Source organism: Rhineura floridana, chromosome 2 (assembly GCF_030035675.1).
Source record: "Rhineura floridana isolate rRhiFlo1 chromosome 2, rRhiFlo1.hap2, whole genome shotgun sequence".
NCBI classification, from domain to species: Eukaryota; Metazoa; Chordata; class Lepidosauria; order Squamata; family Rhineuridae; genus Rhineura; species Rhineura floridana.
In genome coordinates this window covers 37,164,096-37,191,480 of record NC_084481.1, presented here as the reverse complement: position 1 = coordinate 37,191,480, position 27,385 = coordinate 37,164,096, and the positions used below count along the sequence as shown (strand labels likewise).

Sequence of the window (27,385 nt, the reverse complement as noted above, 5' to 3'; positions counted from 1 at the left end):
TTCACTCTAGCATTTGCCACCGGCAGTTGCCTTGTGCCTAATGATAGTGCTGGCCCTGCCATCTCGAGCTCCTTGGAGGACAGATCAGTGTAATAAAGAATATGGATTTGTCTGGCCTCTGTGATAATTTGCTAAGAGGCCTGTTCCAGGCCTTCCTCCCTGTGCCATCTGTGTTGTGGTGGGTAGGCACAATCAATGGGACCTTTTCTGCTTTGGCACCCAGATTGCAAAATGCCTGCAGGCTGAGTAGAGCACTGTGCTAGAAGACGTTTGCCTGTCGGCTTTGTTCCTTCTGCAGGCATTTTAGGTATTGCTTTATAAACCTGATTTCTTCCTGTTGCATTGATTGTGAATGTTTTTATTGTAGTTTTAATGTACTGTCTGCTTTGAATACATTTTCGCTGTTGCTTTAAAAGTTGCAGTTCCCACCCATCCCCCTTGAGTAAAATTGCTTAATAAGGTGGCTTATAGCTGTTGAAAATAAATAGAAAGAAAACAAATCATGCCCTACTTGTGAGATTCCCAGATGGATCCGCTGTCAGCTGTCAGAAGCAGAACTAGATTGATAATGTTTTTAAAAATACAAAATTCTGAAGAGCTTTATGAGCACAGATTACAGCATTTCTATGTTGTTGTAGTTTTTAACACCCTAGAAGTTTCCTGTGGAAAAGGCTCCCTTGTAGCAAGAAATGGTTCTTTTCAACACATACAAACGTCCAACAATCCATTCATGACAATTACACAGTGCTACATAGATAGATGGGCTTTATCTGTATTAGTAAAGGTTTTCAAATTGTGGTCTGTGGACCACCAGTGGCCCGCAAGCATCTTTCTGGTGGTCCGCAGCATTATATATTCATACTAATTTTTAATTGTATTTTTATTTCTTATATTGCATTTTATTGTATTAGAGTTTGAATTCTATGGAATGCAAATTATAATAAAATAATAAAATATTGGGAATAAAACAAGCAATAAAATGCAATTAAAAATCATACACCACCTAGTTCTGGCATTACAGAATTCAGTTTTTAGTTTTTATTATTTTTAAATACTGTCTTTAAGTTACTGCAAAACAAAAATAAAAATAATCCCCAAATATACAGTGCCTTGCAAAAGTAATCAGACCCCTGACCAATGTTCTCTTATTATTATGGTACATTGTAATTTCATTCTGGATGATATTTTATTTTGAAACACTGAAACTCAAAATCAATTATTGTAAGGTGACATTGGTTTTATATTCGGAAAAGTTTGTAAGAAACATAAAAAACTGAAACATGTTGCTTGCATAAGTATTCAACCCCTGTTCTGTGGAAGCTCCCAGTTTATACAGATGTAAGAAACTGCCATATCAAGGACACAGTTGCCTTACCATTGGCCTCCACCTGTGAACCATTAAAGTTGCTGTCACTTTGTCAGGATAAAAAACCCACTGTTGAAGGATCATTGGGCAGGCTGTGGATCTGAAGGAAAATGAAGACCAAAGAGCATTCTACAGAAATGAGAGATAATATAATGCAAATGCATAGATTAGGAAAAAGGTACAAAATAATATCAAAATGTCTGGATATCCCAGTGAGCACAGTTGGATCAATAATCAGGAAGTGGAAGCTGCATCACACCACCCAGGCACTGCCAAGAAAAGGCCATCCCTCAAAACTCAGCTCCCAAACAAGAAGGAGACTTGTGAGAGAAGCCACAGAGAGGCCAACAATCACTTTGAAGGAGCTACAGAGTTCAGTGGCTAGGAGTAGAGTAATGGTGCACACCAGTCAACCATATGAAGAGCTCTGCATAACACTGGCCTGTATGGGAGGGTGGCAAGAAAGAAGCCATTACTCCAAAAGTACCATCTGGAAGCACGTCTGAAGTTTGCCAGAAAGCATGAGAGTGTCCCAGCTGCAATGTGGGAAAAAGTTTTGTGGTCAGATGAGACAAAGATAGAGCTTTTAGGCCCAAATTCAAAGCTCTATGTGAGGTACAAACCTAACCCTGCCCATGCCTCAAGACACACCATCCCTACATTGTAGTATGCTGGTGACAGCATCATGCTGTGGGAATGCTTCTCATCAGCAGGGACTGGGCATCTTGTTAAAATTGAAGGAAGAATGGATGGAGCAAAATACAGGGAAATACTGCAAAAGAACCTGCTTCAGTCCACTAAAATAATGAAGGAAATTTTTCAGCAGGACAGTGATCGCAAGCACAAGGCCAAAGCAACATTGGAGTGGCTCAAGAACAAAAAGGTGAATGTCCTACAGTGGCCCAGTCAAAGTCCCAATCTCAATCCCACTGAGATTGAGAATGTGTGGTGCTCTTTGAAAATTGCAGTCCACAAGCAACATCCAACCAACCTGAATGACCTGGAGCAAATCTGCCAAGAAGAATGGGTCAAAATCCCTCTGACGCTGTGTACAAAACTGGTACATACCTACCTCAAAAGACTTAAAGCTGTTATTGCAGTGAAAGGTGGCTCTACCAAATATTAATGTGTATGGGTTGAGTACATATGCAAGCAACATGTTTTAGTTTTTTTGTTTCTTACAAACATTTCCCAACATAAAACCAATGTCACTTTACAATAATTGATTTTGAGTTTCAATGTTTCAAAATAAAATATACAGAATGAAATTATAATGTACCACTTGTAATTCAATAATATGACAATATTGGTCAGGGGTCTGATTACTTTAGCAAGGCACTGTGTATATTTTTGCCAAAATTTGCTTCACACTGCTTTGGAGGATATCCTCAAAAATCCTCACACTGCATATTATTACAAAGCAGACAATAATGTTAAAAAAAACTCCACCAATCCATCCACTAATATGATGAAGAGTTATTCTTTGCACTATTAAGTAGAGAGGATAAATAAATAATAAAGAAAATTCTGAAATTTATAAGATCTGTTGTAGTTTATTGTTGTGGGGAGACAAATTAGAATAAAATGTTGACAGTGGTTTCTACCAGGAAGAGAAGTTCAAAGCTTCATTGTGAAAAGTAATTGTGCAGCCCAAGTGTTCTCATCAGATCTGACACTTTGATCAGGGGCATAACTATGCAGGTGCGGGGGGTGCGGACCGCACCCGGGTGACACTGAGAGGGGGGTGACACCCAGAGCCACCCCTAGCTCTCCTTTTGCTGGTGGTGCCCACCACCAAGGCTGGTTTTAAAGGACATCCAGTTTGGGCACTGGCCCGAGGGCCCCGGAGCTACAGGAGCCCCTGAGGGGCCCTCCGCTCCCCTTCCGTGATCCGCACGCACCCCTGCATGGCCCCCCTACCTGTCTACAGTAGTCTTTACCATTGCCCTTAATTAAGATGGCGGCCGCAGTTTCCCTAAGGTACTGAAGCCGCTGCCGCCATCTTAGTTGATGGCAGAGATGTGCATGTGTAGCACGCACGTGTGCCATCAACAAAGATGGTGGTGTAGGCTTCATTCCCCTTAGGGAAACTACGGCCGCCATCTTAATTAAGGGCAATGGTAAAGACTACTGTAGAGAGGTGGGGGGGGTGCACGCACACCCACCCACCCACCAACCGGGGGGCCAGGGCAAGCTGATGCCCAAAGGCCCCCGCATGCCTGGAGCAGGCCCTGGGTGCCACCATGAGTTATCACACCAGGTGACACCAACCCTAGTGACGCCACTAACTTTGGTTTCAGTCTTCCTTTTAAATAATAATAATATTTCCCCAAAGGGCAGTCCTGTTGGGTCTGATTCACACATGCAAACAGCCCCCTGGTGGACCCTTTTAAATCAAGCTATACGTTCACCTTACAATAATTGATTTTGAGGTTCAGTGTTTCAAAATAAAATACCATACAGAACAAAATTACAATGTAGCATTTTTAATTCAGTAATATGAGAGCATTGATCAGGGATCTGATTACTTTTGCAAGTCACTGTGTATTTTTGTAATACTAGTTGTGTTTTTAACCAATTTTTCTACGTTCTGAAATTAGAGTTTTAGAGATTATTGTTGTTTTGCTTTTGAATTCGTGTATTTACTGGTGGGTGGGCAGGCTAGTAAGAATTTTGCTAAGCTAGTTAAAATCAGTCAAAAGGGAACTTTGACTGGTGTAAATGTTCTCCCAGGCAAGGGTGAACCGAAGATTATCCACAGAAACTTCGTTAGGCTGTCGGTGGCTGGAATCGATCAGGAATTCCCTGGGAAAGGAGGGCATACCTGGCAGCCAAGGACGGAGTTAGGACTTCCAGCAAGCTGGGCTGAAAAAAGCGAGACATTTTTTCTTTTAAACGATCCACAACGGGCGAGCTTCCTTCTGTCTAATCTTATCATTTGGCTTAAATTACTACAGTAAAAGAGATTTGTTTAAGAATCAGAAATCAAGATACCTGGGTGAGTTACACTTCTCTCTTTTATACAAGGAATTAAGGAGGAGGAAAGAAAATTTAAGAAGCTTATCTTATTTTTTGTGGCAGAAAGCTGGCCTGAATTTGGAAACTATAAAGATTAAAATGGATGAGGGGCAACTTACCCGAAGAGAAAATCTGATCTAGATGATTATTTGATTGATATATGTCTGGGACTACTTTTTCTTTGACTACTTTCTTTAGACGAATCTGCTGTTTGTGTATGTTACTAATTGTTCGGCGTTATGAACCAAATTTGTTTTGCATTCTTGGACGTGCGGGAGATAAGAACTGTGCTGGCCAGATGATGTCAACAGGCCTGGAATATTAACCCCCTTATTGCTGGGAAAAGAAGCAAATTACTCTTTGCTTGGGAATTGTGGTTATATTGGAAATTTGAAGGGTTTTTTCTTCGGCTTTAAGAATGACAATCAAAGAAGTGGCAGAGACCCTGGATGTATCCCTGGAAGGGTTTTCCCCTCTGGATATGTTTCAGAAGATAATGGATGAGATTTAGATAACGAAACAAGAACTGGGACAGAGTAGACAAGAGATGGCAACTGAATTTGGTAAAGTGAAACAGGAGTTGAAAGAAATAAAGGATTATATGAGAAAAGGAGCAGATGGACAAGCAATAGAAGATGAAAAAGAAATTAAAGGGAAGGAGCAAATTCTGGAGATTGGATCAGATATATTAAATGTGGAATTGGAAAAAGATTTGGACTTTATGGCAAAAATTAAAGAGAGGATGCAAGTCCTGGAGATTGGAACAGATATATCAAGTGTGGAACTGGAAAAATATTTGGAGTTTGTGGATCCTGGAGATAAAGATTACTGTTTGGAATTCGGCATTGTCCCTGGAGAAATTGATGAAGATATCAGAGATAAAGTTATCAATGCTTCGATGGAATTTCTGGACTGGAATGATTTGATGGAACTTGAAAAAGAGAAAATTTATATAATTAATTCCAGATATGTGACAATGGAAAAACTCTCAAGAGATGTGCTAGTGCATTTCGTAAAAAAGAGGAACAGAGATATGACTTTACAACAATATTTCAGCAACACATTCAGAATTGACAGCAAGGAAATATTTGTGATGAAGGAAATTCCCATCAGACTCTTACTATATGACTATGACTATGACAGCAAGATTATTATGGGTGAAAGGATGGAAGTTGGAAGATGGAATTAACACTGATAATGGAAAAATGGCTATTGAAATTACTGGACCTAGCAGACTTGATGAGATGGATTAATTAACATGTTTATTTGGAGAAAAATCGATGGATATATTTCTCAAGGAGTGGAAACCTCTCTTTGACTTTTTGCGGAAAGAATAAAGTGATGTTAATGAGATTTGATGATTAATTAAGATAACTACTGGAGGAAAGTGATTTTGTAATATATTAAGAGACAGGTTTGTTATATATCATAGACCTATAACTGATCTGCGACAAAGCGGAAGTCAACATTTTATTTTATTGTTTAATCTGTTTCTTTTTTGTTTTGTTTTGTTTTGTTTTGTGTTTGAAAATTTGAATAAAATTAATGATAAAAAAAAAGAATTTTGCTAAGCTAGTTACTTGTATAAATACATTTGCAAGGCTGTATTCACTCCCCCCTCCTTTTTTTTTTTTTTTTTTAGTTTGAACCACTTTTGCTTCAATCCAGATGTCAGGGCTTGTACATGTTAAAGAGGCTTCCACGTGCAAGCCATTTGAATGAAAAAAATGGACACCCAGTAACAATTCCTTTAAAAATGCCTTGGCAGAAGCTTCTGAGGTACACAGCCAGGTCACACAAGGCACCAGCCAGGCTTCTCTGCTGCTCTGCATGCACTGAGAATGTACCTCAGAACTAGGGTTGCCAGGTCCATGGCCTGAGACTGATCTGAGACTGATATATCTTTAGGAGAAGAGAAAGTCAGCCAAGTGCAGGTGTTCTTGCAACTCTGTAATGGGAAAAACCACAAAGTGGAATTCTCCCTTCCCCCTGCCCAACTTTTAAAGATACAGAAGACCTTTTGGTTGCCCTGCCCAGCCTCCAAGAGGTCTTCTGTATCCTTAAAAGTTGTGCAGGGGGACGGGAGAATTCCACCTTGTGCTTTTTCCCATTACAGTATTGCAAGAACATGTGCACTTGGCTGACTTTCTCTTCTCCTAAAGATACAGGATCAGTCTCAGGCCATGGACCTGGCAACCCTACTCAGAACACACCCAACACTGTCCTACAGCTGTGTATTACAGAGGAAGATCAACAATAGCGGGGAAATGATCTTTCTACAGCTGTTTAGCATTGTTTTCACTGCAAAAGCCATGTTAAGCTACAAGAATCCAAGGGTGCCTCGGACCTCCATTGGGGGGGGGAGGAAATATACTTTTGGGCATTAGGAGGCATTGCATTAGAGATACTTTCAAATACCTCAGTACCCCGTGGTTTTCACCACTGTAAAAATCACAGTGCTGTGGAGAGAAGAACTGTCATTCGAATCCATGCTAAGAGAGATTTTATGCTAGGTGGAAGTGTCAGGTTTCTGCAGAAAATGCCCTCTATATCTACAGGGTTAGAATATGTGGGTTTGTTCCCCCCCCCCGTAGACTTTCTTCCTCTAGGAACAGCCCTTGTAATTTTAAGTGGCACTAATGGTAATGTAGTAGATGACTGCAAATAGTAACTTAGGAATTATTGCTCTTAGAAGTTTGACTATTTAATTGATAGATGCCCTTGTTCTGACTCTTTGAGTGATTACCAGGTAGTCTGGCACACGGCTAGAGGCTGTAACCTTAATTGTGACTGATTAATTTGGCTGAAATATGTTGCTAAGTCAATTCAGCTGTTTCATTAAACTGATTGAATTGCATCCAGCTATTAGAGGTGTTTGAAGGAAAGGTAGCTGACAGATGATGTAGGAGCACTAACCTCTGCATTAAGTTATAAAATAGCCATTAAGGAAACCTGTGCCAAAACTGAATTGTTCCAGAGAAATTTGACTTCCAAGCCTAATGCCAATTAAACGATATATGCTTAATGGATGTCAGGAGTTAATTAGAACACCTGATGGCCTACGCGTGGGTTTTAAATATTTTCTACATTTCTCCAGCCTTTTGTATGATTTCTTATGAGTTTTTGATCTGTTAGCAAACTTAACTGAATGACTTTGGAAATGCCTATGAATTACTTAGGCATGTTGTCTCTTCTCCATCTTAATTCTCCTGACATATATTTGCATCACCTCTGTTGTTAATGGAACACAGATTGAAAGACTCCTGTTGATTGCTCTGAAATACTACCAGATTTCTGGTCTTAATATTGTTATAGAATCCACAAAGAGCATCTGCTGCTGAATCTATGTGGGATAACATTGGTGAGCAAGGTGCTCTGGAAGTTCTTTGGTGTGAGATTTGTACCTCATCCTCTTTCCATCCACTCACCTTGAGCCTAGATTAAGAGACTGGGGTGGCAAATGCATGAAAAGTCTTGGAGAGGAACCTGGAGGTTTTGTCCCATCCCCAGTAAACATTGTTAAGCCACTCCAGATCTTCTTGTTCCCATATCACTATCAAAATGGTACTGTTCCCTTCAGTTTACCTAAATGCTCCCAGGAACTGAGACACTGAGCCCACCCCCCTAAAATGTCCTTTTAATTGCACATTCGTAATGATATGTGCTCGTGATGCTGTCGGAGCGGTCATACACAATTCTCTTTTCAATAGTATTTGTGCCTGCAAAGGTTTTGCAGTGGTCAGTCATATGGCTTCATTTCTAATCTCAGCAGATATCCTGTAACTTTCTGATAAAATCCCGTGACTTTGCATGCCACAAATGTGCTGGGTTTCCTTTTGTCCCGCTTTTGTTCAGCCATAGCCCCTCTGATCAGGAATAATTTGGTAGCATTAGGGAAGCATCACATAACAACTAATAAAGCAGGATAAACCCACCACTATTACACTGTTATTTGTGTCAACCCCACCACCAATGCACTGTTATTGCACACGCTGCGCCCACAATAAAACACCAATTCTGGTGGTGCTTTCATTTCATAGCTGTGAAACAGCCTATTTGGGAGGGCAGGGTATGAAATATATGTGGACAGGGAGCTTCATAGGACTGTCTTGATGGTTCCATAGAAAACTTGTGATAAACATTACTTTGAAGCCTTATTTTTTTTTAAAAAAATGGTTACTTGGAGGTGAGTTCAGACTCTCTGTAAGAGCTAAGTCTCTCAAAATTTGTTTTTGAATCAGTTTAAAGAAGAAAAAAGGACATTCTACGCTTTTATACATACCTGTCCAGATGCAGAAGTGCTTACAATTACAATGTTAACCTGAATGTGTATTTATTGCATTTTCAGTGTCTTTGCAGCCGCATTTATAAAGTAGCAATTCCTCCATCAAAATCATCCCTTCAAGGGGGCCCACATTTAGCTTAACGGTGGGATCATTGCTGCTGTATCGTTGTAAAGTGATGAATGTTTATCCTTAAAATAAGCATCAGATGTATCCTTGAATAGCACTTCAAATCCATAAAAATTTCCAGCTGTGTAATACGGGCACTTGGGATCCCAAATGGCCTCCAGACCTATATGAAATCATACCTTTTCTCAGTGTTTTCACTGTCAGATAATACGATGGTCTGCAGAATGGCAGTTTCTGACCATCACTCTTTTCCAACTTCATTCTGGTCAAGAGAGGCTTTTTCAAGAAATGAGCAAGCAATTTAAAGATTTTCAGAATGTGTGTGTAGAGTTTTAGGACCCTAGGAAAACTACTTGGGACTGACTGTGTAGCAGAAACTCAAGAACAGTGTGGGATCAAGAGAAACCGTATAAAGAAGTGACACGATTGGTTACCTTAGAGCAGGAATGTGGAACCTGTGGTCCGTCCGTCTTGCTGAACTCCAGTTCCCATCAGCCCCAGGCAGCGTGACCCATAGGAATGATGGGAGTTGGAGTCCAGCAACATCTGGAGGGTCACAGGTTTCCCAACCCTTCCTTGGAGCCTTAATTTGCAGGTGAGAGCCATTCAAAGGAAGTTTTGCCATTAGCTTCAGTGGTGTGTCCAGATAGTACCCAGTGGCTGCTATCTAGCAGAGATTTAGGCATATGTGCAGCGTGCTCCTGTGCAAGTTTACTTAAAAGTAAGTTCTGCTATGTTTAATGGGGTTTACTCCCAGGCAAATGGGCTTAGGAGTGCAGCCTTATTGATGGACCAGAGCTGGAGAGACCTGGGTTGGCATCCCTGCTCAGCTTGAGATTACTGGATGCCATAAGCTTCATAGGATTGTGAGGATAAATTGGGATAAGCCCATGCACACTGCAGTGAGCTCCTTGAAGGAAATGTAGGATATAAATTGTAAGGGATGGATGAATGGTCTTAAGTATGCTTAACCCTGCATTGGATTGTAGCCCTTACGTTTGAAAGCATATCTCTCCCCCACCCACTTTTGTGAATGCCCCATGCAACAGAAAGAGCAACAGACAAAATACTGCACAGCTAAATATTACAAAAGGCAAAGATGTGTTGAAAGCATTGACAGAAGCACAGTTGATGTACAGTTTCTTCATTCATAGCAGGCACATACAAAAGCACCAAGCCATGTATAAGCAACAGATGCCATTCACAAGAACTGGGAAAAAAATGAGCAATGACTATAAAAGCTTGCAAACCATGCAGCTCACTCTCTCCCCCCTCTTCTCTTATTTCAACAGTGCTGGGCCTAAAGGTGATAACATTTACGAGTGGAGATCTACTATCCTTGGTCCCCCAGGTTCTGTATATGAAGGTGGTGTCTTTTTTCTGGATATCACATTTTCATCCGATTATCCATTTAAACCACCAAAGGTAAGGATATGTAGCTATCTGTATTTTTATATGTAACTCCAGCTGTCTCCATTCTTGAAATTAGGACCAGGGGTCAGGAGTTGTTTGTATATTGAGTATCAGGGAAAGAGACAACTCTGCATCTCCATAATTTCATTACTGGTGACTATGTAATAGGTAATCCTAGAATCCACATTAACACACATTCAGTGTGCTATAGGACTATGTTGAGGGTTGACATTTTCCTAAGAAAAAATAAGGACACCAGTAACTATTGATTATTTTCCTACAACACTTGGAAAAAGCAAAGAGCGTGATTCTATTCTCTCTGCACACACGTAGGAAATAATTTCCAAAGGACTGAAAATAATCATTTAATTCCCTTTCTCCCCCCAGCCTTTGATCAGGTGTATGCCTAGTATGCTACAGAGTCCCCAACCATTAAATGGAATGGGAGACCCATGTGAGCCTCTCATAGTGCCATTCTGTGGCCCATTCTGGATGTGCAGGCTACTTCTGCTCACATGTGTGGCCCTAAATTATTAATAGGCTAATAAAAATTCTGAAATGCTTTACAAGATTTGAGGCTTTAAACTTAGTTGACAGAGAACCGGAAGAACTATGGAGTGAAGTCAGAGACATTATCAGGGAAGAATGCAAAAAGACAATACCTCTGGTTAAAAAGAGAGAAAGACCTCAATGGATGACTGAAGAAACTCTTAAAATAGTTAAAGAGAGAAGGAAAGCTAAAGCAAAAGGAGATAGAAACACGGTTAGAACCCTAAATGCAACAATACAGCGACTAGTACGTAGGGACAAAGAGAACTATTACAATAGTTACTGTATAGAAATAGAAGAGGACAACAACAAGGGTAGAACTAGAGCCCTATTACAAAAGACTAGAGAAATTGAAAAGGAAATTTAAACCAATAGTAGGAATGGTGAATAATAAACGGGGGAACACACTGACCGACCAAGATAAAATAAAAGGAAAATGAAAGCAATACACTGAAGAACTCTATAAAAGAGATGCCAGGATGACAGATTCATTCACAGAGGAACATTTTGATGAAGAACCAGAAAGTTTAGGATGTGAGGTGAAAGCTACTCTTAAAATACTTGGAAGAAACAAATCACCAGGAACAGATGGCATACCAATAGAGTTGCTACAAGTTACTGAGATTGAATCTGTCCAAATTTTTGACAAAAATTTGTCAACAAATATGGAAAACTAAGCAATGTCCCACAGACTGGAAATGTTCAATATGCATCCCAATTCCAAAGAAAGGGGATCCCAGGGAATGCAGTAATTATTGAACTATTGCCTTAATATCCCATGCAAGTAAAGTAACGCTCAAGATACTACAACAAAGGCTCTTACCATATATAGAGCAAGAAATGCCAGACATCCAAGCTGGATTTAGAAAGGGAAGAGGCACCAGAGATCATATCGTAAACATACGTTGGATAATGAAACGGACCAAGGAATTTCAGAAGAAAATCACCCTGTACTTTATAGATTACAGCAAGGTCTTTGATTGTGTAGATCATGAAAAACTATGGAATGCTTTAAAAGAAACCTATACTCTGGACAAGAGGCTACTATAAGAACAGAATATGGAGAAACTGATTGGTTCCCAGTCGGAAAGAGTGTGAGACAGGGGTGTATCTTATCACATTTGTTTAATCTATATGTAGAACGCAGGGCTGTGGAGTCGGTACGCCAGACCTTCAACTCCGACTCCACTGCTTTTCTACTGTCCGACTCCGACTCTTTCATAAATGGCAAATGTATATTAACTAGTAATAACAAATTTACTGTAGTAAAATGGTAGCACAAGGCATTTCATCACCACCATGTGAATCCCAGGGATTTGGCTCGTGGGAGTTGTAGTTTAAAAAAGTAACTTTTCCAAGCTCTGGATTCATGTGGTGGTGATGAAATGCCTTGTGCTACCATTTTACTACAGTAAAGTTGTTATTACTAGTTAATATACATTTGCCATTTATGAAGGAGTCGGAGTCGGTACATTTCTTCCGGCTCCACCAAAAATTACTCCCGACTCCAACTCCACGACTCCGACTCCACAGCCCTGGTAGAACGTATCATATGGAAAGTGGAATTGGACCAAGATGGAGGTGTGAAAATAGGAGGGAGAAATATCAATAATTTAAGATATGCAGATGATACCATACTACTAGCAGAAACCAGTAATGATTTGAAACAAATGTTGATGAAAGTTAGAGGAAAGTACAAAAGCTGGACTACAGCTGAATGTCAAGAAGATTAAAGTAATGACCACAGAAGATTTATGTAATTTTAAAGTTGACAATGGGGACATTGAACTTGTCAAGATTATCAGTACCTCGGCACAGTCATTAACCAAAATGGAGTCAATAAATCAGAAGAAGGCTAGGACTGGGGAGGGCAGCTATGAGAGAACTAGAAAAGGTCCTCAAATGCAAAGATGTATCACTGAACACTAAAGTCAGGATCATTCAAATCATAGTATTAATGATCTCTATGTACGGATGTGAAAGTTGGACAGTGAAAAAAGCAGATAAGAGAAAAATCAACTAATTTGAAATGTGGTGTTGGAGGAGAGCTTTGTGCATACCATGGACTGTGAAAAAGACAAATAATTGGGTGTTAGAACAAATTAAACCAGACCTGTCACTAGAAGCTAAAATGATGAAACTGAGGCTATCACACTTTGGATACATCATGAGAAGACATGATTCACTAGAAAAGACAATAATGCTGGGAAAAACAGAAGGGAGTAGAAAAAGAGGAAGGCCAAACAAGAGATGGATTGATTCCATAAAGGAAGCCACAGACCTGAACGTACAAGATCTGAACAGGGTGGTTCACGACAGATGCTCTTGGATGTTGCTGATTCATAGGGTCACCATAAGTCGTAATTGACTTGAAGGCACATAACAACCACAAAGTTTGCATCTTTATGTTTTGACTACCTCAAACAGAAATGGAATATTAACCATTGAAAAAGCAAGTTACTTGATTAGGGATGGAAGTTAATTACACAAAGCAGGGGAATTGTGAGATTTACAGGTGAAGTGCAACTCACGGTTTTAACAAAAAAAGAGAAACTTTATGCCTCAGTGTGTTCTCTTTGTTGAAATGGTAACATAAGCTAAGGTTCTTGGTAATAAACTGTACAGTAATAGCTCGCATTAACGTACTCAATGGAACCAGAGCGAGTACGTAAACCGAAAATGTCCTTAAAGTGAAGCACTACCTTTTAAAACTTTTTTTTTACCTCTCCTTCATGTGGAGCCTCAAAGCCCCACGCTAAAGCCTCTGCTGCTGCGCTGCCGCGCCTCTCAGCTGATTGCGATCACCTCCCAGCTGATTTGCGGTGGCCTGATCGCATCTATTTCCACCCCCGTGCTCTAAAGCCTCTGCTGCTGCGCTGCCACACCTCCCAGCTGATCGCAATCGCGCCTCCCAGCTGATTTGCGGTGGTGCAATCGCGTCTATTTCCACCCCGACGCGCTAAAGCCTCTGCTGCTGCGCTGCGTTTCTGGAGAAATACAGGCATATGGAGCATGTACGTTATAGCAAAGCTACGTTAAGTGAAGCGACATTAAACGGAGTATGCATGTATTGTGCATACAGCCTGATTGCTTCAACTTCTTTCCTTCCCTGGCACGGGCAGGCAAGTAAACGAGGAAGGGGACAGCTTAGTGTTACATCTGATGATGGTTTCACCCTAACAAATCAAAACTGGTAAGCCAACCAGACCATGGTTTAAGACTAGCTAGCAATTGTGGTTTATTAGGGCAAGACAAACCATAATTCTGGGTTTGGATGTAGTGTTAAGCTGTCCCCTTTCTGATTTGTGTTCCCACTTGCATCATGGGAGGAACAAAGCAGGAGTGGTCAGGCTGCATGCACAGTATGGTTTATTAAACCAAGAACCTTGGCTTACCATTGTGTGAGAATGCAGCCTGTTTCTTTGCTGGCAAGCTAAAGTGCCACTGCAGCAGCTGAACTGGCTTGAGTCAAAGAAGTTCGTTTTCAGCATAAGCAACAGCGTAAGGCCACTTGACGCAAATCACGAAGATTTTGATATAGATCCATAAACACATAAGGAGGAGTTCATCATCATCATGGTTTATTTGTATGTCACCTTTCCATAGTAATTATGCTCAAGGCGGCTAACAGCATGAAAAAAGTCACATAATTCACAAAACAAAATTTAGTCAAGCAATGTCAATGAAAACACCGCATTAACATACAGTAAAATGAAACAGTTCCCTTATAATGCATAATGTCTAACAATAACATACAAAAAAATAAACCGAATAAAAAAAATAACTGACTTCTAGAATTAGGTTTTGACCCCAGCAAAAGCCCTTAACAATTCATAGTCAAGATGGTCTCTGGCACTGTCAGGTGTTAGCAGCTTTTGTAGATGGAATTACTCAGAGCTCCACCCTCCCAGACCAGTGGAAGTAACTAAAATCTGTTGCAATCCTGACTATATTTCACTGGCACTTCGCTGATATTCAAGTGACGTGAACAGAAGGACCAATGTGAATAAACTCGAAAGCACACAAACTCAGTAATTAGTAAATTGACAGGTTGAGGACGTATAATATTTACTGAAATCTTCTGTAGAGTCATAGATCCTTATGTGCCACTGTTTCAGCAGTTCTTAAGTATTTATAAAATGTGTGCTGAATTGTAATCTTGTTAGTTAATCTCAGATAACATGCTTTTGATTGCAAAGAACTGCTTGACAATACCCATATTTCTGGTGACTGTTGTTAAAATCTGTCATAATTGTTTCACTTCTGCAATAAGACAGGTTAAATAATTAGGAGACCAAAATCGAATGGATGGGACCTTGCATGTCAAGAACTGTGTCTTGATATTAATTATACAAATTGGAAAGGGATAACTGTCTTAATACTGTTCTACCGAATGAAAATTCAGGGCCAAACGACATGTAACGTTTGACATGTAGCTCCCACACATAAGTACAGGAGGTGGGTTTTTTTTTTGACAAAGTGCCATTACAGGGGCCCAATCCAAGTTGGGACCCTAGCTTGGGCAGTAGGCGGCGGCTTTATCCCCTTCCCCAGCTATGGGCCTGATCTAAATCTGGGGGGCAAAGGGTTAGTGCTCTCTAGCTGTCCACATTAGGGCCCAATATAAATCAGGGCCCCCACCCTGAATATCCAACCCCAAGCCCTGCAGTTAATGGCAAATCTACAAGATTAAAGTTGCATGTAGTAGAGCTTTTGGTATTGGAATCAATTATCATTTTTTAAATGATGTTTATGCTTATGATCTGTTTGTCTGACCCTTTTTCTTTAGGGAAAAGAAGTATGGCAGATCCAGTACATAAAATTGTCCCAAGTGTAATTTCATGTGCTTGCTCATATCGTATAGATATTTACGCCAGCATAAATGTTTTGTTTAAAAATTGCAGCTGTGTAGCAGATGTTTGATGAAGAAGGTTCAAAATCTGCTGTTACACAAACAGACAAAATGTTAGGTTTACTAAGCTAGTTAATCTGTTGAAGACACACTGCAGAAATCAATCGACCAAGATTCCAACACACACACACCCTTCCTTCACTGTCTCCTGCCTTGTGCAAGTTGTATATTCTCGCAGAGATCCAAAGAACTATTTTAGGCATGCCCAAGGGATACCTAAAGTTTTAAGTTTTGACTTAAAACAAAAACCCACAAATTGTACCATATCATAAGCTGCTTTTGAAAGTTCCCAACGGTTGTATGGGATGTTGCTGTTGGAAAAAACCAAACCTAAAGCGCCTTTTTGAAGCGACTTTGCCATTGTGTCTTGCTTGTGAACTTCCAAGAGTGTTAGACCACTGCGGGGAAATGGGTTGCTGAACTCAACAGGACTTTGGTCTGATCTAGCAGAGCTGCTCTTTTGTGCCTCTGTGCAAAATTAATTGTCCAGTTATCTGTACCCTGCACAGTGTCTCTCTCCTCAGTGCATCTTTTCCTACATAGCATTGCAAAGTAAGGAAATAAATAACATTTCTCACTGTTCTGCTAAAGCCTAAAGAAACTAGTCTTGAATTTGGAATGAAACAAAGGCATACAGAGTTGGGGTTGTTTCTTTTTTTCTGGTGTGTGGTGCTAAGATTTAGATTATCCTTTGTGCCATTAACTATTCCTTCTGTAACTGCATTTAAACTCTGTGCTAGATTTGTACAGAATGTTAGCATTAGAGCAGAATAATGAAGCAAATTAAAGCATGGCATGCCTTCACATGTAAAATAATTCCATCTAACAGAACAATGAAAGTGTTCCTCAAGCACTTTGAAGATGAGCGCCACCCTTCTATCAAGGAAAGTCGTCCATTAGAATGTTAACACTGAGCATATTGCTGCTGAAAGCCACGTTCTTCACACCAGGGCTGGGGAACCTGCAGCCCTCCAGATGTCCCCGGACTGCAATTCCCATCCTCCTTGGCCATGTTGGCTGGGGCTAATGTGAGTTAAGAGTCCAACAACATCTGGAGGGCCGCAGGTCCCTCACCCCTGTTTTATGTGATCATTTTAGGCACCTCCAGGTTCTGTGGAATTGTCTCCTGTGACCTTACAGAATCCTTTTGTGTGTGTGCGTGATCAGTGGAGATCTCCCATTCCAAAGTATTGTGAATGCCTTACTCATTTCGTTTCCAGATCACTCTAGGCAAACATGGAAAATATCTAGCCATCTCCAGAATCCTTGCCCGTTACATACAGCTGAACCTTGGCCCACTTCACACTATTGTTCTACTATTCATAAATGGGGGGAACAATTATTCCCTCCTAGCTCCTCCCCGTGCCTGCATTGCGTTGGAGCTTAGTTTCTGACTTATGTTGGCTTATATCTGAATCAGGGAACTCTGGCCTAGTGTCAGTTAATAAGCCAGGATGATAAGCCAAGTGTCCCCAGATGAGGCAAACATGCTAGGGAGGGTAGGGGCCCCCATGGCTCCCTATACTCTCCAGGGCTGCCCAACCACCTTAGAGGCCTCAAAACCTAGCATGTGACGTATCCTAACCATATATGTTATTCAGAAACTTACGATGCTACTTGAACACATGAAGCTGCCGTACAAAGTCAGACTGTTAGACCATCTAGCCCATTATTGTTCACTCTGACTGGCTCTCCAGGCTCTCCAGGATTTCAGAGAGGGTGTTAGCCTGTCCCTTTCCCCAAGATACTTTAACTGGAGATGGCAGGGATTGAACCTGGGATGTTTGGGGTGCAAAGCATGTTATCTACTATTAGCCTATGGTCCTTCCCCGAAATACCATTTTGAATAATGTTATATGTGCCTCTCCCCAAGCGGTGGGAAGTTCCAGGGATGCATTGCTTACCCAAGCTTTGTTTCCTTTGGAAGGCAAGATCGCTGGAAACTGTAGGCATGCATACAATACTTGACTTTATTTACAAATCTAGACATTAAGCGTAGGTGGAGGCAGAGAGCATAGCACTCCTACATAGCAAACCCACCATATCAGAACCCTGTGAGAGACACCCCCCCCATTTCTTTCCTGAGCTCAAAGCTAGCTCCTGCCCTCTCTTTCATTCTGTACCCCTCCCCCAAATCTGTCACATAAGAACCTAAGACGAGCCCTGTTGGATCAAACCAAAGGCCCATCTACTCCAGCCTCCTGTTCTCACAGTGGCCAACCAGATGCCTTTGAGAAGCCCACAAAGAGGTCCTGAGGGCAAGAGCATGCTCCCTTCCTGTGGTTTCCAGCAACTGGTATTCAGAAGCATCCTGCCTCTAACAATAGAGGTGGAACATAAACACCAGGGTTAGTAGCCATTGACAACCACCTCCTCCATGAATTTGTCTAAACCCCCTTTAAAGCCATCCAAGTTGGTGCCCATCACTGCATCTGTGAATCCCACCATTTAACTCAGCGCTGTGTGAAATACTTCCTTTTCTCTGTCCTGAATCTTCCAATATTCTTGTTCCCTGACATGCACGTCGAGCTTAGCCAGGCCCTCCCCTCAGCCCTGCTGGCTCTCACCTTCCGTAGGCATCTTTAGCAATTTTCTAGCCATTCTGAACCATACTGAATATGATGCATTGCTACCTCCAGGTACAGAAGAACGCCGTAAAATATCCCTCTGCTGTTGTTTTTTAAAGTGGGATTTTAAAATGCTGCAGGCCTGCGAGGGGAAAAAAAGGCACAATAAAGCTTTTAACATTAAGATCTACAATGCAGACATGAATAAGACAGCTGCTTGCAAAGCGGTGTTGGAAAGGGGGAGGACCATTTTCAGATGTGTCTTACAGAATAAGCAACAAAAAAAATTGAAAGGTCTCTATAGAAAAATTCTTCCACTGAGGGTGAATAATTCAAGACAGGTTTCAAAAGACTGGTAACAAGCTATGCATGAAGAGCGAGTAATGATTCTCTCTCCCTCCCCTCCACATGGTTTGCTCTTTTACTTTTAGGTTACCTTCCGTACTAGGATCTATCACTGCAACATCAACAGTCAGGGAGTCATCTGTCTGGATATTCTGAAAGACAACTGGAGCCCTGCTTTGACTATTTCAAAGGTTTTGCTCTCTATTTGTTCCCTCTTGACAGACTGCAATCCTGGTAAGGCAATGTTTTTTAAACAAACAAACCCAAGAACAAGCGTTACTAATTGTGCGGGAAATAGAGTCTAAAAAATCCCTACACTTAGTTGTAGGGAAAACATGTTCAAAGTGTATTGACTGTGTAAACAATTATGTAAACTAGTAAATGTGAGATCAAACCAGAATGAGATAAATTCATGTTGAAAAGGTGGGTTGTTTTGCTTTTCCACAGTACAGCCTGGAAATGGATCCTCTTTGTTCGTGTTGTTGTTAAACCTCTGAAAATCTGGGCTTTGAAGTAGAAGTAGCTGTTGATTCACACTGTACATTGTTTAATGGCAGCATACGCTCTCAGCACTGTCAGTGCTGAATGGTGCATTCAGGTTTATATCACAAAAGCAAAACCCTTTCCCCTGATGTGCTGTCTTTCCCTGGAAACGAAGACCCCCTTCACTAATTCCCCTGCTTCCTTCTGCAATCTGAAGTGGTATTGTGCAGCTCCTCTTGACTGATGTGACATCTCTGCACATTCAGTCACTTCTAGGTTTGTCCATCCCTAGTGTATCTGAAAGGATGGAACAAGAAAGACTGCTATAGATTATTGCCTTGGATCCAGCGCTGCCCCTCCCCCATTTTTCTCCCATTTCTCACTGCAGCCCAATGTGACACATCCCTGGTCTTTACTCAGGGTCGTCCAACCATCAGGAGAAGCTTTTAGTGGATGCAAGGGAGCTGTCTAGGGGAGGAGGCTGGGAAGCTCTGTCGTGTGAAATGCTTCCAGTTGCACAAAGCCTGAATCTAAATTATTGGTTTCTGACTGGAGGCTCCTCCAGACTACCTGTTTATTGAGCATTCATCCTGATTTGCTTACACAAAGCGTACAAAATAATGTCTGGTCCTCATGGAGCATTTCTGCTGTTTTGTTGGCAGGGACATCAGATGACAGTGAACCTTCATCCTGATTTGCTTGTGCTGTGATTATATGTCTTTCCGTTAATCATTCGTTCATCCCACACTTTTCAGTCCATTTCCCCATCACTTTCCTAATTGCAAAAAGTTCAATTTTTAGAAAGTGGATTTGTTTCCCTAACTTGACAGAATGTTTTAATCCACTTTAATTGAACAAACTTAAATTTCCAGTATATGCTTAAATCCCTCCTGCAAAATACTGACAGTCTGGAGGTGAGCTGAAACACTGGAACCTGCTGAAAATAATGTAAACCAAATATTTTGGAATATCTGGGGGTTGAAAGGCTGCAAATAGGCATGGTAAACAAAAGTACAAAATAGGAAATATCTTACAATGTATCCCTAAAATGTTTAACAAATGCCTTCTGTTATTTATTTAGAAAAACATATAAACCGTTTAATTTTTTTTAAAAAAAACTCTTTTGGTGGTGTACATAAAACAGTGTAAAACAACTATCAGTAAGACACAGATAAAATCAGCAAATAGTAAAAACAAATGTACATTTGTGTCTGGATAGACTTGATGAAATAAAAAACAGTATAGCACTGATGCCTGCCTAATGTTAATATTATATTTGTTTCATTCTTGTTCCTGCTGTAATTATCAGAATACCAAACTGGATACAGTCAACTTTGCCAAGAACAAAATTTATTTATTTATTAAATTTATACCTCGCCCTTCCCCCCAGAAGGAGCCCAGGGCATGGTTCCTCCAGTTGACCATTATATTGTTATGGCTACAGGAAAGTTCTGTAAAATCTGAACATAGCTGTTTGCAAGCTTTTAAAACAAACCTAAACTGTTCCACCATAAGGAGAAATTGGACAGATGAAAAGCCTCTGTATTAATTTGGCCATGTGCATTTTCTCCTTCAAAATTATGTGCGCGTGTGTCATTTTGTGACTCAGGCTTCGGTATCAAGCACTCTTACTTAGAAGAAAGGTCCATTAAATCAGTAGGACGTGATGGGGACGGGGTTACAAGAAACAGATCTCGTAAATCAATGTGACCTGGGATTGTACCACTTCAGATTGCAGTGGAGTCGCATGTCTGAATACTCCCCACATGTGGGTGGGTGGGGGAAATACCTGCACATAGGAAACACCTGCCTTTCAGCAAGAAGGCGAGTCTAGACTCCTTTCTCCTAACATGTATACAAGAAGAGTGGGTTTGTTCTTGTTTTTTTAAAAAAAAAAAGTTGTGTCCAGTTGTGTCCTTTGCTGAAGAAAGGCTATTTGATCCAGGAGAGGCTCCCAAGAGCTGCAGTCCTCCACCTCACCTCCCAAAGGGTCCCCAAAACCTGAACAGATGGGGAGGCAGCACAGGGGGCTGCAGAGGGAAGGGGGATTCAGCAAGAATCCTCTGCCAATGGGGAGACACAATTGGATACATCCTATGTATTTTATCACAGTATTTCCCACCTTGGAATTGCATGTGACACATACATACCCATGCAACAAAAGCCTAATGGCAGCTTTCCCTCCCTTCACAAGGGATGATTGAGAGTGGAGAAAGTGGGGAGGGATGTTTAACTCTTTCCTCACCTGCCACTTCTCCACTCCAAATCGACCCCTGCTCCAGGGGCATTGCTAGATCCTTAAAAGACTCAGAGCACAGGCCCATGACATAAATTTACATATGCCTATGTATATGTATAGATGCAAACTTGGGAAAGGTGCCCTGTAAACAAAGCTAACTATTATTATTTTGTAAGAGACGGGGCGGAAGACCCAGGGCCCCTGGGCCAGCTCCTAAGAACATTCCTGTCACCCTCCCAAACCTTCCATGGGGTTCCAAATGCATGTTTTTCAAACATGCATTGGAAACCGCATGGGGTGGGGAAGCTGAACAGGCAGTGAAAAAGCTAACCATGTCCTCCATATCCCCTTTCCCAAAGCTGCCAAAAAGTTGAGTTTTTAACATGCATGTCAGCATGGGGTGTCGTTCCTCCCACACCTGCAGCCTGAGATGGTACATGCCAGGAAATGCTGTACCACATGACCTCCTGTTATGTGTAGACTACTAGCTTCTCCAGCGAATGGAGCATGCTTAAGAATCGCAGCCAGATTACGGGCTGTTCCACCGCTTAACTGGAAAACGTGTGGCAAAGTAATGTCAATGTATCTGTTCATGGAACGGCTCTTAATGTGCTGTCTTCCTTCCTTCCTCTACCCCATTCCCCCCCCCACCAAACTCTTGCAGCTGATCCTCTGGTGGGAAGCATAGCCACTCAGTACCTGACCAACAGAGCCGAACATGACAGGATAGCCAGACAGTGGACCAAGAGATACGCAACATAAGTGACGTTGACTACTTTGTGCAGTGTGAAGGTGCACGGATGCAGCTTTGCACTGTGCAACCAATCTTTATAGCCTTTACAATACGGACTTCTGTGTATATGTTATACTGATTCTACTCTCTGCTTTTATCCTTTTGAAGATTGGGATATTGCTTTTCCTCCCTCCTTCCTCTCCCCACCCACCCACACAAAAGAAAGGTAAATGCTATCAAGAGTAGAACTTTGTAGCCGTAGATTAGTTATGTTTAAAATGCCTACTTGCAAGTCTTGCTTCTTTGGGATATCAAAATGTATTTTGTGATGTAACTAAGGATACCGTTCCTGAAGTCAACCAAATATTATAGTGCATTTTAGCCTAATTCATTATCTGTATGAAGTTATTAAAGGTAGCTGTAGATTACTAGGAATTATGTCATTTGTATTAAGCCCAGATCTGTTTCCGATATGTGGTACATGCTGTTGTGAAAACTGTTTTAAACTTTTACCTTTGTCAGCTTGTGATGAAAGGATTTTTTTTCTTTTCTTTTACCTCTTCCCCTCTCATCGCCACCACTTTGTAGCTCAGAGAGCACCCAGTGTATCATCTCAAACACAATAAATATGTTCCCCAAGGAATAGTTTCTTGTTTTCATATTTGAAATTAAAAATTGGAAGCCTACTGTAACAGATTAGAATGTAGGGCTGTTTAGATACAGATCCAACCTCCCCCCCCCCCATGGAAAACCAACATAAGAAAGGAAAGGTCCAAGCATGAGATTTACAGCTCTTGTTTATACTTGTAGTTTGCTTCTGACCAGTGCTTCTCAGGGCCAAACGTCATGCTAAGCATCTCACTTCTAGGTGCACGCATGTTTTTAAAAGTCTAAGCACCTGCAATACCTCAGGACTGGATATTTCCCATCAACATCCCACCACCACCTCCTTGAGCCATCATAAGTCACTGCTGCCTTTTTTTTAAAAAAGTAAAACTTTTTTTTAGCTTCTTGCCAGCCGCTATGAAAGGTAAATGCTATTAACAGTAAGGGAAAAGGCAGGATATAAATATTTGAAATAAATAAATGGTGAGCAGCAAGAGACACAGATCTGAATTGTGGCGTGTTGAAAGATAGATTAACCCTTTCCTCCCCAGCATAGTGCTGATGACCATCCCCACCACCCGGACACATAGATACATCATTAAGTTGCTTTCAGCCCTGGGACAGAAGCTCTGCTTGATTCCAATGGGAGCTCACCCCCACCATGGCTTATAACTTTGGGGACACAATTCTTACTCGTAGCATGGCAAGGGAGAAAATCTCCTATCCTCATGGTCCTGATGAAAATCCTTGCCCTCCCTTCCTGTGCTTGCTATTCACCATTTTAAAAACATGCATGCATCCACAAATGACACTCATACTGTCACGTGTAGTGTGGCCCTCAGTTGTACTTAAAGGATGAACAGACCTGCTGAGGAGCTGCTGATGCTTCATCTCTCACTATTTCCATGCAAATGGGTTTGGCGCAGTGGGCAGATGCAGATGACTGCCATGTGTTCATGCAAACCCTTGATAATGGCTGGGCAAATGGCGAGGAGACTCTTACCACATCTCTGCCCCTGATCAGAAACCCAGGGAAGTGAGAGAGTGATACGATTCTTCTCCCCACTTGGCAAAACAATATGTGCTACCAGTTTATCAAGTGGCTACATGCACTCTACGTTCACCCAGTTGAATTCACCCAGTGTTGACAGGGCCAATGAGGGTGTGCATGTTGGACAGGTGTGTGCCTTGCTACTTCATAGCAAGTCCAGTTCAAATGAGCAGCCCACCTAATAATATGGTTTCCTATTGGATTTTGCACTAACCGACCCCTCTAATTTACCATAAACAAACTAGCTTTGGAAGATAAAATGAAGAGGTTAGCAAACCTATGAATTCAATTATGTTTCCGTAAAAGTTGCTATGGATTTTGCAGACGGTATAACGTGTATCAAATTGCAGGCAGTTTTGTGCTTGAGATGGAGGTGTAAAGTTGCAGCCTGTTTAATTACGTTAAACTGTCTTCCAATGCGGCTTGGTTGCATGCTCTGTTTACCAGCTTCTCTCAAAGTGGAATAAATAGTGAAATATTAATCTGGAACATGAACATTAAAAATAATAATAAAGAAGGTGGCAAAATGCACTTTTATAAGTGAAACGTGTTTAATTGACTAGATATTTTGAAACAATCCCAATGGGAAGGTCTCCTGCATAATCCCCAGTGAAATTAATGGGATCTTGCAAAAACAGTATTTTTGCAGAGTTTCCATTCAATTCAGTGGGCATTGCTCAAGGAAGTCTCCTGATAAATAGTACCCTTTGCAACTGAGTCCTGATTCATACATTGCAGTGTGATTTGTACCTAAATCTGTTCCTTTTCTTCCATGGTAAGTTGTATGTGCCATGGATGCTTAGATCAGGTGAGTATCTTGGATTACAAGGATACTTTTCATGTCTCTGTATTCCTTTCCATTAGGGTGGCTGAGCTGACCTGGAAATTATCCGTGCAAACAAGGGATCCATTTTTTACCAATGCAAGCCAACACTCAATAGAGTAATGCTTGCATTGGGCCTTAGACACAGGCATGAATTCTAGAAACTTGATCTTTAGTAATTACTTTCTGTTCCTTATGTTCCCTATGGTGGTGATAAAGAGTTGCTTCCAGATGGTAAGGCTCACTGATCCAGTGGAGCAGCCTTCCGTCAGCAGAACAGAGATCAAGGAGATTGCTGGCAATTGCCCCTCTCCCCTCAGTCCCCCCCTCCCAAAAACATTTGCTCTGAAGGATTGGGGGACCTTTTGGAACGGTAAGGGAGAGGGGGAATCCCTGAAGACTGACTCAATCCCTATTCTGCTGATGAAGGCTCAGCTGGAGCACAGAGCCTTCTGTCAGCAGAGAGACACCAGCTGAATACAATCCACAGTTTAGTGAGAGAGAAAAATGTTAATTGATTTCTTATGACTAATTTGCTGAACGTCTTAGGTCCTAACCCATCAAATCTGCTGTGCATTTTTGGTTGTTTGGAGCACCTCTGCCTAACAGTTCTGTGCTTTACATTTATTGATAGTTGGATTTCAGTATTTGTAATATCTACATATCGTCAGAATGTGGAGGTTCAACAAATCATAGGTTCATACCTGTAAAATGGGTGGAGATTCTTTTCGGCTCCATGGACCAGATCCTTATCAGGATCAGCCTTGTGGACAAAATTTGACAGGTGTGTATGGCCGCTCAACTGTCAATCACATGATGTCATTATGATGTCACTTGACTGCCAGGCAGGGGTGTCCACCTGTCAAAATCCATTGTGCTTCCCTTAAGTCTTCATGATTGGGAACTTGGGGAAGGGGGACTTGCAAAAGCCTCTTCTAAGTCTCCCCTCCTCCCCCTTTATGGCCCTAATTGTGGAGCATGAAAAGGGAAATGCAGGGAGAATTTGAAAAGGCTTTAAGACAGTCCTCATTCTCTCATGTGAGCAAACGAGAGTGCAGGAGTTGTCTTAAAGCCTTTCCAAAAGCCTCTTTGAAGTAGCTTGCACACACAAGCTGCTTAAAGGGTGCTTTTGCACAGGGCTTTAATTCCCACTGTTGATGGGCGAAGATTAAATCTTGTTGCCTTAGCTGCACAATCTTGTTCCCTACAGGGAACAGAATCACACAGCCAAGGTAGGATTAAATCCCGGCCTCCCACCCACCTGCTGATGTCACTAGAGACATCAGCAGGTGGGTGGGTGGGTGTGGTTTGGGGAAAATGACCTCAGGGACCAAACAGGACTCCCTGAAGGGCCTAGATTGGCTCGGTGGCCAGAGGTTCCCCATCCCTGCTATAAAATCTTTGACAACCAGACCAATGTTACTTGATATACATGCCTCCATATTCTGAGTTATGGTTCAAATTGTTTATCTCTCAACCAAAAGCCATGTTCACTTGTCATATGAGGGGGGGTGGGATTGTTAAAAGCCCAGATTTTATTTCAGGACCTGATGCAAGCAGCAGTGTAAAATTTGGGTTCTGTCTGGTATAGCAGACACCTTAATTGTCAATTACCAGAGAAAAGCAGACTCTTCTGTATCTTGCTTCTCACCATGGCCTAGTCCTCACTTAGGTGGCAAAGCTGTTTCTGCGATGTGCCACCTCGGACTGCAGATACAGACTCTCACGATTTGAATGCTCTTCCATACAAAAATGTTACCTGTACACAGAAAACTAGACATTGGGAGAGCAGGATTCTGGCCTAGCCTTATGTGTAACATGCTAGATTTCTGTTTACCGAGAAGTATTCAGTCATATGCCATCTGCAGCACAAACCACGTCGGTGAGAATTAGGCCTACAGCTCATTTTGTAGTGGAAGCACATGGTTTTCTTGGGGGAGGGAATTATGGGATACAATCTGTAGGGTACTTCTGCTAGGCACCCTTCATTAATTTCAGTGGATCTTGGGAGGTCCCACTAAAACGAGTGGAAGTCACCCTGTGTGCATGCTTTGTAGATTTGCACTATAACTTAAAAGAGCTAAGGCACTACAACTTCCAGGCAACTAAGAGTGTGGGGAGAGACTCCAAATACCGTGCTGGTTACCATATGCTGATATAATGCATCCATACTTTGCGTGTACAATACTCCCATGAATTTACAATAAAGGACAAAATGTTTATTTCACATATTAAGTATGTGACCTTCAAAGCTTTCAAGTATTTATATAACAAAATATAGAGTAATTAAAAATCTTATTCTTGTTTTTAATGTACTTCTTTTGATTTTGCACCTCAAATTTCAGAAACCTTGGTATTATAAGTGGGATGCTTTTTCAATATTGCCCATTATCTTCTTTACTAAATGTTTGATTATTAATTCTGAATTCCCTTTCTGTCATTAGTTTGTTGCAACCCTGTTCTTTTTCATGCAGTTTTTTTTTTGTCTGTAAATTTTATATTTACTGAAGTAAGAGGTTGGGGGTTTTTTGTGTAAACATTTAAACTTAAAAAAAATTGTTTCTCAACTTTTCTCTGCTTACACCAAGCGGTAGAAATAAATTTGTATTGTTAAATAAATCAGTTAGTTGTTAAATGAGAATGTGTGCCTTCTTTCTGTGGGGAGGGGGGTGTCTTGGCTGTGACTTCACTGAGGGGATCCCTGTGCCCTTGTTTTAAAGAGCAAGTCCACACTGAAGCAGGAAACAGTGATCCTTGCATCACTTGTTCTGTCATCAGGAAATCTGGTGACAGGAAATGAGGTAATAGCCACAGCTGTACTCAGCCAATAGGTGTTCGGATAATAAGATGTTCACATAAATGCTGGTG

General features: G+C 41.3%; 1 protein-coding gene across 5 annotated transcripts in view; it reads left to right on the top strand.

Annotated features, from left to right (window-relative positions):
• UBE2E3 (ubiquitin conjugating enzyme E2 E3) overlaps nucleotides 1-22,680 on the top strand; it is a 148,445-nt gene extending 125,765 nt beyond the window's left edge. For all 5 annotated transcript variants that reach the window (XM_061608294.1, XM_061608293.1, XM_061608295.1 and 2 more), the window contains 3 exons: nucleotides 10,089-10,221; nucleotides 18,669-18,816; nucleotides 21,969-22,680. In XM_061608294.1, the coding sequence (XP_061464278.1) occupies nucleotides 10,089-10,221; nucleotides 18,669-18,816; nucleotides 21,969-22,066 (379 nt within the window). In that variant the 3' untranslated portion in view covers nucleotides 22,067-22,680. The remainder of the gene's footprint in view (nucleotides 1-10,088; nucleotides 10,222-18,668; nucleotides 18,817-21,968) is intronic.
• Nucleotides 22,681-27,385: the final 4,705 nt, after the last annotated feature.